Source organism: Camellia sinensis, chromosome 10, assembly GCF_055761805.1.
Source record: "Camellia sinensis isolate YWXY chromosome 10, ASM5576180v1, whole genome shotgun sequence".
In the NCBI taxonomy this organism is placed as follows: domain Eukaryota; kingdom Viridiplantae; phylum Streptophyta; class Magnoliopsida; order Ericales; family Theaceae; genus Camellia; species Camellia sinensis.
In genome coordinates this window covers 67,103,264-67,115,482 of record NC_138970.1, presented here as the reverse complement: position 1 = coordinate 67,115,482, position 12,219 = coordinate 67,103,264, and the positions used below count along the sequence as shown (strand labels likewise).

General features: G+C 34.5%; 1 protein-coding gene across 2 annotated transcripts; it reads left to right on the top strand.

The window, feature by feature from the left end:
- Window positions 1-4,877: 4,877 nt before the first annotated feature.
- LOG2 (RING/U-box superfamily protein) lies at window positions 4,878-11,403 on the top strand. 2 transcript variants are annotated; one of them, XM_082891588.1, is made up of 4 exons: window positions 4,962-5,211; window positions 5,438-5,910; window positions 10,181-10,679; window positions 10,959-11,403. In XM_082891588.1, the coding sequence occupies exons 2-4, from the start codon at window positions 5,450-5,452 to the stop codon at window positions 11,073-11,075; spliced, it is 1,077 nt and encodes a 358-aa protein (XP_082747714.1). In that variant the 5' UTR covers window positions 4,962-5,211; window positions 5,438-5,449; the 3' UTR covers window positions 11,076-11,403. The 2 variants fall into 2 exon arrangements, with proteins under 2 accessions (XP_082747713.1, XP_082747714.1); XM_082891587.1 differs by having other exon boundaries at window positions 4,878-5,910.
- The last annotated feature ends 816 nt before the right edge of the window (window positions 11,404-12,219 follow it).

Below are 12,219 nucleotides of genomic sequence, written 5' to 3'. Positions count from 1 at the left end.
CCCACGTACCCAAAGTATTCGAACCCAGTACGCTCTGATACCAAGTTGTAACGCCCTCAAAATAAACCCATAATATATATAACATTGACATGCATTAATAAAAGAAAACCAACCATTATACCATTCATCAGAGTATTCTTATTGAAAAGCATTACATGTAACATCAAAAGTAAATGCCCTACGGGCTTACATCTTTCCAAGCCAACACTTGGACACAAAATGTGAGTACTAACTCAACTACAAATTAAGCCCTTGACTTGAGTGTTTACATGTAATATCAAATAAAATAAATAACAACTAAACTAAACAGAGTCTTCAACTCCAATTCCTTCCAAGCTAAGTCCTTGGAGGTAGCTTATCACCTGAACCTGAAAATGATGTTCCCGTATAGGGTGAGCCACAGCCTAGTAGAAATATACTAAACCAAATATAAGTATTGAATAAAGTAATCGCATTCAATAGATGGTTAACCCAAACATCCACTTCATTAACATATAGTTTCATGACAAGTTTCACTTTCCATCTATACCAATATGGCTCAGACCCTGGCCAGACTATAACAGTGAACTATATATTACATCAACAAAACAAATGAGACTAAGGCTCATACCAAAACACTTCCATACTTCTCGTTTGATACACATTTTAGTGCTGTATCAACCACATATAAAAATACTTCCATAAATCAATAAGCACACATATTAGCGGTGCTAATGGAGTCCATCCCCTATCTCCTTCCAAACAATATCCGGTTTAGGAGTCCATCCCCTATCTCCTCCCAAATCGTGGAGTACATCCCCTATCTCCTCCCAAACAATATGCATATACAATGTATTAAACACTTGTCATATACAACACACAATCAATACATGTATTTTCTGTATTAATTCAACAGTTTAAATCAATGACTTAACCAATGTGATTAGTTTCAGTTTTCCCTAATCCACATGCAATGTCTACACCAATCACGACTATCCTCCACTGATAGCTCAGAACAGTTATTTCTAAACAGGAAATAAATGTATCAACCAACATAATTCCAACATTTTCATAGGTGAGTGATTAAACTAGCCAACTACACCATTTAATCAATAAATTCATTAATTCCACGAACTCAACTAAATTCCCCAATTTTTCCTAAATTAATTATATAAATTAATTTATTACAACAACTAGGGTTTTTTTTTCCAAAATTACCAAACAACCCCCAACGTATCAAAATACCAAAATTTAGAACAAAACCTATAATATGGAGTAGGAAATCCCTACTTTGAAGTGAAGAACTCGAATGGAGAAGATGACGAAAGTCCAAAGTGCTCCAAATCCTCTCTTTTTCAGATTAAAAGAAAGCTCTCGCGAAGCTCTACCTTTCTTCCAAAGGGACTAGGGTAGAAGACTACCGGAAATAGATCAAATCTTAGAGAGAAGGTAAGAGTAGAGAGAGAAACTCTCAAGTGGCGGTTTTTAAGAGTTAAGAGAAAAGAAGTAGGTCAAAAAGTGATCCAAAAAGTGAAATCTCAGACTGATGTAGTCGACTCTCCGCTCGAGTGTGGAAATCCCCACTCGAGCGTCAGACACAGACTCACGCTCGATCGTAAAAAGAGCCGCTCGAGCGTCGATTGCACACTTCCAGAAGTTTTGCAGGCGATGGTACCCGCTCGAGCGTCAAACTCTCCGCTCGAGCGGAGGGACAAAATCAAGGGATCACGCTCGAGCGAAAAAAACTACCGTTGGAGCGGACGAACTGCAGAGCAAAGTACTGGGAGATGGAAAATCACGCTCGAGCGCCCAAACTCCCGCTCGAGCAGAGAAGCAACAACGAAGAGCCCGCTCGAGCGTTAAAACTTCCGCTCGAGCGTGAAGGCCAAAATCTGGGCATCACCCTTTTTGTTTCAAAGTGGAACCAACCTGTTTCAAACCTGTCCAACACAACCCAAGATTCAAATACAAAAGCAAAGGCTAGAAGTGATATTGATACAACAACAAGTCCACGGAACCAAGTCTGGAATACAGTATACAAAGGAAGGGAAAACCGGGATCGCTATAATCACAAATAAATATTACACATGTCACACAATAATAAATAATTGTACAGAATTTAAATGAACAATTTATTTAAACCATGGTATGAAATAATAATTTAGATACAAAGAAAATAAATCATAACCACACACATGCATGGATTTTTAATTTACAAGATTAGACTACCACAATATTAAATAAACCACAATACACCCATACATGGATTACTAATTCACAATATTTAATGAATTAGACCAACACAATAATTAATTTTTTTTATCCAAATAATTAATTGAAGTAGTGATCCTAAACCTACCAAGAAATTTTCCAGATACACCTTAGGTAATAAAAATTATAAATAAATTATTTATACAATTCTGAAATTCATAAAAATATACAGAATATTCAATAAATATGTTTAGGTCATTTTACAGAAATAATTTTCCAAAAATAAGTTACAAATAATTCTTTAAAGTTCCCAAAAATTTCATGACACAGATTTATCACATTTTCTTAAATAAATTCCACAATTAAATTTATAAATCAAATCCATAATGTAAAAATTTATTATGAAACTAGACTTATCAAATTTCATCTTTTAGTTTGAAATTACCAGATTTGGATTAATTTAGAATTTTTAATAAATTTTCAAACATTTAGTAAAACATGTCTTACAGTTTCAAATTTAATTAAAAATTTGTATAAATTCATACAAAGCTCAATAATTGTTGCAAAAATTCCTGGATAAACTAGATATCATTCCCAACAATTTTGTAGAAGAAATCATCTTCAAATTTTAAGTATAAAATTGTCTAAAAATTCGTAAAAAAATTTTGACAGATTTAAGGGCCAAATAAAATCTTCAATAATCGTTTTAATGGCATAAACTACACATGCAAGTTCAAATTTCACAATATTATCATGAATTTAAGACTACCAATATCTTCAAATATTTGATATACAAATCATAAATTTACATACAACTATAAATACAATTCTATTTACAAGTTTCGTCATTTTATCATATAAATATAATCTAAAAGTTTCAACATTTAAAAAAAATGAGAGGGTTGAGAGAGTTTTCTTACTTAATAATAGGATGATGAAATGGTAGAAAATTTTAGCTTCCTTAATCTCTCACTCTTCTTCTTCTCCTACTGCTTTGTTGCTCACAGAATTTTATTTTTCCACATTTCCTCGTTGAATGCAAGTATGCATATATATATACACAATGCATTGCTGAGGCTCTCTCTCTCTCTCTCTCTCTTCTCTAGTCATTCTGTGGAATCTAATCAAATTTTGCAAGTCCAAGGCACATAATTGGGTCTCATCTCCTATATTGCATGCAAACAAACAAGTGGCAATGTTGCCACCAAAAAAATCTGCCAAAGCTTTTTTTTTTTTTTTTGTGTATTTGTGTAGGTTTCTTAAAATTGTTACACTAAGATTTTTAACTAAGATATTTGGTAAGAATAATTATCATATTGAATCCTTATTAAAATAATTTATAAACAATAAATATTGAATATCCACAAAATTATTATTCTTAATAATGCCTTTGGTTGAATTGGGTTAATTTAAAACTAACTTTTACACTAATATATATTTCAGATAAACTCTGGATAAAGTTAATTAATTGATTTATTTATTTATTTATTTATTTATTTGTTTATTTATTTATTTTTATATTTATTTTTAGAATAATTAAATGCGGGTTTTCACAATAGTGAATGAGATTAATGATTTACTTTATATTTTTGAAAAATGTATTTGTATTAGTTTATGATTTGATTAAAAAAATTAGGATTTTGAATAATATGTTTATGTTTGGAATTGATTTTATTGTGTTTTTAATTTTATAAGTTTTAATTCATTAATTATTAATGTTTGAGTATTTTAGAAAATTGGAGAGAAAATGATCTAAAATAAATATTTACAAAATGAGAAAAAAAAAGGTTCCAAAATAAATTTTTAAAGAAAAAAGTCAAATCCGCAAACCGCCCACACATCTGCGAACCGTATCCACACAAACCGCAATTTGCACTGCTGGCGGTTGTGGGTTGAATTTTTCCCAAACCGCATACATTTAAGTGGGTCCAAACCGATCCGCAAACCGTCCAAAACCGAACTACTACCACTCTTATTTTTTGGGGAACCCCATCACCCCCAATGCATTGTGATTGGCCAATTTATTTATTTATTTATTTATTTCATCATATCTCTGGTTGACATGCGTTTATAAGGATTGTGGAGGTCAAAAAAAAAAAAAGTTGTATCATTTCTATTAAAATTACAGGCTCTGTTTGGTACAGCTCTGGAAAATTAATTCCAGGGTTTATTTTGCACATGATGTTTGTTTACGAGTTTCAAAAATTAATTCCACACTCACTTTTGAACACTCGGTCGAAGGAGGAAAAATTTGGACTAACCGAACGTCCCACCAGTCATCCAGCCGGTTCGCTGGAACAATGCAAATATATATATATATATATTGCAATAGGCACATGTTAATTTTTATATATTCGAAAAAATATTTTTCGAATTTTTTAAAATTTTTTATGAGCTTTAATAGAATTTTGAATTGTGTGTTTGGTTATGAGCTGTAAGTTTTTGTATCAAATATCATATATCACATCAAAAATTCCCTACTCAATTCAAAACTCTTTCACAAAACAAATTTCTCACACTCAAATTATAATTTCAAAACTCACAAATTCAAAATACAATTTCTACTCTTAAATTATATTTAGAAAATTCTACCAAATGCTACTATAAATTTTTTCGTAAGTTGTGATTTTTTTGGCCTTACCATTGATATTTTTCCTTTAAAAATCCAAAAAAAATAAAAAAAAGATTACTAAAAAAAAAGTATTTGTCTACATTTTCATCCATCAATGCATTTTAAATGATTTTTCTTCAACAAAAATAATTTTTTCTTTATTATTTTCTGTTTTTAAATTGATTGATGTTGTTGCTGGTGGAACTTTACGCAATCCCATTATACCAACCCACCACCCAATTTTCATCTTCATCTTCATCTTCATCTTCATCTTCATATCCACAATTTCCCTCTTTGCGTCTTTCTCTATCTACGCTATATATTTGTATCTACACAACCATTTCTCTGTTGCCTCAATCAAAAAACCAATCCCAGAATGTCCTGCGCATAAATTCCCATCAACGGATCAGGTTTTTACATTCTTTTCTTTCTTGGGTTTCGCTTATTTTCTCCCTCTTGTTTGGCTACAAGGAAATTCTGCTTTAGCAATAAAAAAAAATTGTAGTCAGTGATCTGTATAACATTATATACATATATGTGTATCCATAAATTTGTCTCTGTTTGGTCGGTCGATCGATGCTAATTTGCCAATGAGAATTTGGGTTATTTAAATTTGATTTCCTTTTTGTTTTGAAGACGTAAATTGAAATGGGTAATATCGGAAGTAGTAGTTTCAATGGTCGCCGGAGGGAAGGAATACGGCGGAGCCACCCTCCTCCGCCGCCACCACAACCTCCTCACCCCGAAATTTCGGCTAACCGATATGTATTCGCCGCCGCAACCCCTTATCCTGTGCAATACCCAAACCCTAACTCGAACCCTTATTACCATTACCCTGGTTACTACCCACCTCCACCGCCGGCGATGCCGGTGCCGCTCCCTGCACCATATGATCCCCACCACCACCACCACCACCACCCTCCGCCGCCCTATATGTACCCTTGTGGGCCTGTGATGCCTCCCCCTCCACCCTATGTTGAGCATCAGAAGGCGGTGACTATACGAAATGATGTTAATCTCAAGAAGGAAACTTTGAGGATCGAGCCCGATGAGGAGAACCCGGGGAAGTTCCTTGTTGCTTTCACATTTGATGCCACCGTTGGCGGGAGGTATGGGTTTATGGTGAATTTTTTTGTCTTTTCTATGGAAATTTCATTGTATGCTTGCTAGTATTTTTAATTTTGAATCAGTATGCAATTTAGATTGCAGAAGTGCTTCGTTTGATGATGATAATAGAATACTTTTGATTGATTGGAATTGAAATTTACTTGTGATTTAGTGTTCTTTTGAATATCATATGCAGTCTTGTCTTGAATATTTTACATTTGATTGGGAAAGGGGTTGGGCTTAGGCTGGGGGAGTTGGGGTGAATCTCAAACGCCCAAGTTGGTTGCACATGTTGCCTAATTTTGGGTCCTCTCGTTGCACTACCCTATGTATCCATGGGAAGGATATGGGAAGGATATGGAAACGATACGGCTAGGGATGGTAATGGGGCTTAATGGGGTGGATATTAATTCTCCATCTTCATTTCTCTATAATTATTTTTCCCATTCTCCATTTCCCATTCTCTATGGGTACTATCCTCCCTATCTCTTGATAGGTTTGAATTTTCCCAACCCAACTTGACCCCTTTTTTTTTATTTTTTTTATTTTTAAGATTTACAACCAAAACTGTATATACATTCAATCTTATTTTATTTTATTTGGCTCAATAACAAAATCAAATACACATTAATTAATATTGTCACATTATTCTTGCCAAGTTTTATGTAAATTTAGAATTTTTTTAATTTATTTAGAAAAATTCTATTCCTACAACAAAATTTCATCTTCTTTTTTAATTTTTTTAATTTTATGTATCTCCTTCTCCTCTCTATTAATTGATCTTCGATAATCTAAAGATGAGTTGTTACTCTCGTTTCCATCTTCTTCTTTTTTTCTTTTTCTTTTTTAATTTTTATTTGCATTTATAGAATGAATTTTCTTGTTTCAATATCTCCTGCAATTGTTTTATTGGATTTTTCTCTGATTTGATGGAAACCTTAGGTTGAATTTCTCAATTTTCATTTTAACTAGTGATCACCTTAATTGAAATTTTGTATATTTTTGTGTTCAATTTCCATGTTTTGGTTATGATTAATCGCGCGTTTTTTATTGATAGTCACAATCTTGTCGCCGCTAGATTGTCACCATCACAAATCGCCGTTGCTGTAGTGAGAGGACGAGAGAGAGTGAGAATTAGAACTCTAGTTGTAAATAATGTTACATGGACTCAGGTATGGGTATGTATCCAGAAGTTTGACTCATCAAATTATAAATTTAAGGGTATGCGGATTTGGCAAAAAAATGCCATATTTTTATAAATTAATGAAGTATGTGAGATAAAATGGTGTTTTATGTAACTTACAATGTCAAAAAGATATTTATAGCAATTATACAACAATATGTACATATAATAATAGTGTTATATACAATTATATAAGAAGTATCTGTTGAAAAGTACCCGACACATATTCCATATCCTTATCAGAGCGTCAGGTATCCGACATGGGTATTTGATTTATTTTGAAAAGTCCGTGTAACATATTGTAAACAGAGTAGTGAAAACATATTGAGAAATTATTTTCCGATGTACCTAAAAAAAAAAAAGGTCATATGGGAAAATTAGTGGGTATTTATCCCCGACCTATCCCCAACAGAGATTTAAAAAACATCACTTACCCGATCCGATGGTCAAGAAAAAAGGAAAAAACCCATGTATTTGGGTTAGGTCTCCATGGATACCCACAGAATAGGTTATCTATTGCCATCCCTAGATACGGCAGGGTCCAAAACATAATTTTGAAATTTTTTAATAAGGGTCAAACTGTAAATTTATGAAGTTTAATGCAAGTATGAAAATATTAAACATATGATAATAGTTGAGTACTTATGGAACAATAAGGCAAAGAGAAAAGATGGAACCCTACCTAGCCTATGTAATGACAAAGAAATGAAGAAACAAGCAGTCGTATTGACCTGTGTAGGTCAGTCCTCCTCTCTTCTTTCTGTCTTGTGTTCACCAAAATACCTCTCTCTCTCTCTCTCTCTCTCTCTCTCTCTCATATAATACATGTACTTGTAACATAATTTTTTTTAATATATACTTAGGCCTTGTTTGGCAACTTAATATTTTAGTTTAAAAGTCAAAAAGTCACTAAAAAAAACTAAAAAGCCAACAACATATACAAAAAATTCAAAGATTTCTTTTTTTTCTCTTTTGCATATCTACTTGTAAAAAACTAAAAAGTTGCTAAAATAGTATATTTCCAAACGAAATACTAATACTACATTAAATTTTTTTAATTATATTAAAATATACAATATGAATACAATCAAGGTAAAAGATTTATAAATAGCCGTTTTAAGGCCGTGAGCCTTGGCAAAACTGCTTGGGATGGGGGTGCTACAAATAGAGGATATGGCTCCAAGTAACATGAATTCGGTGAGGATTCATTTGAACAATGGATTAAGGTGTCAGAGAATCAATTTTGGGTTTATGCCTGGTAGGTCAACAATGGAAGTGATTTATCTTTTGAGAAGAATAATAGAAAAGTATAGAGAAAAGAAAAGAGATATTCATATGGTATTTATCGACCTTGAGAAAGCATATGATAGAGTACCCCGGGATATAATACGGTGGGTGTTAGAGAAGAAAAGGGTGACAAAAGGTTATATTGATGTGATTAGGAATATGTATGAAGGGGTGGTGACCACTATTAGATCGTCTGCTGGAGAGACAAATGAATTTCCTATCATTGTAGGGTTACACCAAGGATCTACCTTAAATTTTTATCTTTTTGCTTTAGTTATGGATGAGTTAACAAGAATATTCAAGATGACGTGTCATGGTGTATGTTTTTTACAGATGATATTGTGCTAGTGGATGAGACTAGAAAAGGAGTTAATACAAAATTGGAGATTTAGAGAAAAACTCTTGAATCTAAAGGATTCCGGATAAGCAGAACTAAAGCAGAGTACATAGAGTGTAAATTTAGTAACAGTAACATTGAAAGCAAATGAGAAGTGAAGATTAAGAACCAAGAACTGCCTAAGAGTGAACATTTTCGTTATTTAGAGTCGATTATCACAATAGCGGGGGAGATTGATGCGGATGTGGCCCATAGGATTAAGGCGAGATGGTGTAAGTGGAGAAGTACATCTTAAGTACTGTGCGATAAACGAATACCCACTAGATTAAAAGGTGAGTTCTATAGGACGGCTATTAGACCAGCGATGTTGTATGGGACAGAGTGTTAGGCAACTAAGAAACAACATGTAGATAGGATGAGTGTGGCTAAGATGAGGATGTTCAGGTGGACGTGTGGCAAGACTAGACAAGACAGAATTAGGAATGAGTGTATTCGGGAATGGGTAGGAGTAGCACCGATAGAAGATAAGTTGAGAGAGAATCGATTGAGATGGTTTGGTCACATTCAATGGAGACTAATAGAGGCACTAATGAAGAGATGCGATGCTGTAACGGCAGATGGGATTGTTAGGGGACGGGGTAGGCTTAGATTAACGTTGGCTAGCGTTGTAAATAGAGATATGAATCTACTTAATTTGACTAACGAAATGGCCTTCGATAGGGCCGCATGGAGAAGAAGGATTCATGTAGCCGACCCCATTTGATGGTACTTAAGGCTTGGTTTGGTTTGGTTACAATGTTGATGAGTTGTTTGCTTTTATAGTAGTCTTTCCTTTGCAATGCTGGCACTCATGTACTCAATGAATATTCTGGCAACATAAAATTAGTAAACTGTAATCTTATGTGGTATATATGGATTATGTGTTCAATGAAATCCTTCTGGTGAACTTGACAACCACTGTATTAGAGTGTTAAGGAGATTATATCAGGATTGATGTATATTTTACCAACATCCCTCACTGCTGTCTTCCTCTTATGAAAAAGCATAGACATCTTCTGTTTCCTTCTTTCCATGTTGTCCTTTTCATTCTTTTCCCATTCCAATGTTGTTTGTTCTATTTAACTGATAGGAAGCTGTGGATAAAATAGCAAGATATGCGGTTGTTTCCTGAGGAGGGATTTGTTCTATTCATTGCTAAATTAATATTTCCTTGAACAAGAATCCTGCTTTCTCATTTAGGTTGAATGTGCTACACCCCAATCACAGTATATTTTATTTGATCTTCCAGTATTGGTGCTATTTGCTTCAGAAGTTTCCACCCTTCGAGATATCTAGATGCTTTTTTGTAACTTATTGTTTTATTTACTGTGTATACAAGTTCGTATTTACTCTGCTAAGTGCATCTTTCTTTGGTAAAACAGTGAAGGTTTACTAAAAATTTTCATTTCGTTTGCTGTCCAAACAGCATCACTGTTATTTTCTTTGCAAAAGAGAGTGAAGATTGTAGCCTTGCTCCAACGAAGGAAAATTTGATTAAACCAGTGACCATGCATTTCGAACAAGGTTTAGGCCAGAAGTTCATACAACCCTCTGGAACTGGGATAGACTTCTCAATCTTTGATGAGACAGAGTTACTGGCGGAGGGTGATATGGAAGTGTATCCTCTAGCAGTGAAGGCAGAGGCATCCCCAGTTAGCCAAAATGAATCGACAGATGAAAACCCAGAGTCTGGACCCACAAACTCACAAATAACTAAGGCAGTGTTTGAGAAGGAGAAAGGTGAATACAAGGTGAGGTTGGTGAAGCAAATCTTATGGGTAAATGGGATGAGGTATGAGTTGCAGGAGATTTATGGGATTGGGAATTCTGTCAATGGTGACTTTGATGGGAATGATTCTGGCAAAGAATGTGTTGTCTGTCTATCGGAACCTCGGGACACAACTGTCCTTCCCTGCCGACACATGGTACTCTCTCTCTCTCTCTCTCTCTCTCTCTCACACACACACACACACGCACACAGATTTGGTAAGTGTCCTGATTAAGTGAATCATTATTTGCCTATATTGAGTGAGTTCAGTGTTCCCTTTATACTCATGAAGGGTAAGGTTGATCTAATAGGCACACTTTCACCGCATTGCATCCTACTTTCTCTCCGGGAACTACTAGTCACCATCCCAAGTTGAGATACCTGTGAATAGCTTGTTACTGACATATTATTTGCTGGGTTTCTTTTGTTGGTGTAGTGTATGTGCAGTGGGTGTGCGAAGGTTTTGAGGCTCCAAACAAACCGGTGCCCAATTTGTCGACAGCCTGTTGAGAGGCTTTTGGAGATCAAAGTCAGTAATGGGGCAGAGGATTGAAGAGAAAATAGACTTGTTGCTGGTGCTAATTTACCCCGTCCCCCCATAATTTTCCAATTCCCCCAAATTTTTTAGTTGGCAATAATCAGAGACAGGAAAGCAGTTTTCCTTGAATATAAATGCTAGTTCTTTTAGGGAGCTCATTGGCCCAGGAGCATGGCAAGCCAATTAATGATGTATGCTTGTGGGTGTGCTGGGGCACCGTTTTTCTAAGTTATTACCATTTTACATAAAATATGTATAGTATGTTTGGCTTTGGTTTTGGTTTTGGTTTTGGTTTGATTTTGTTGAATGATTAAGAAGCTGTAGTGATTTTGTTTCCTTTCCATTTTTCTTGCTCTGAATAGGTGTTTTTTGTGGTTATCAAGTGTTTTTGTTCATTTTATCTATTCCCAAGTTCATTCATTCTCCTGTGAAAAAAGGTGAGCTAAGCGGCAATGAATATACGCACACAAAGCTGATTCGAGGGGTTAGAAATTGGCTGCTTTGTGGCCTCTGCTTGCTTGCTTGGTGTTGGGATGAATTTGAGTAGTCTGTAACAAGTTGAAGCCAGGAAGGTAGAATAGAATTAGCGAGTTGAGGTGAGTATTGTTGCCGGTAGCTAGTGGGCTTGATGTACCCTGAACTCTGTTCTTTTAGCTCGTTGTGAATCCTAATGAGAGTTGCAAGTGAAAGCATGATACAGTATGAGTTCGACATGATGCGGTTTTCAATGCAGCGTGTTGTCATGCTTCTCATCTTGTTAGGTTATGCTCCTGTTAGGAGTAAATAATATATACCAAACTAAATCGAGTCTTAAATTCCATCAAATATGATCAGTTATATGATTCTTTTTTCTCCACGCGACTCTATTAAAAGCAGTAAATAATATATATCCCCAAAAAATGGTGATAAATAAGTTAGTGTCATGTTGTTGGTAAAAAAAGGGCAAAGGAGGAGGGAATTGGATTCCGGTGACATTTGGAAGCTCTGCTTGGTTCTGTGTAAAATATACAAGTCCAAGTTGAGTAGTTATTTGTTCAAGTTCGATTGTGAGTTTAGAAATATAATTGAGATTTGTCTATTTAGTATTTGATTTGTTCATGATTTGTCGAGTTTGTTTATTTTTTATTCAATCTGAAATAATTCTAAGTGACTTTTGATT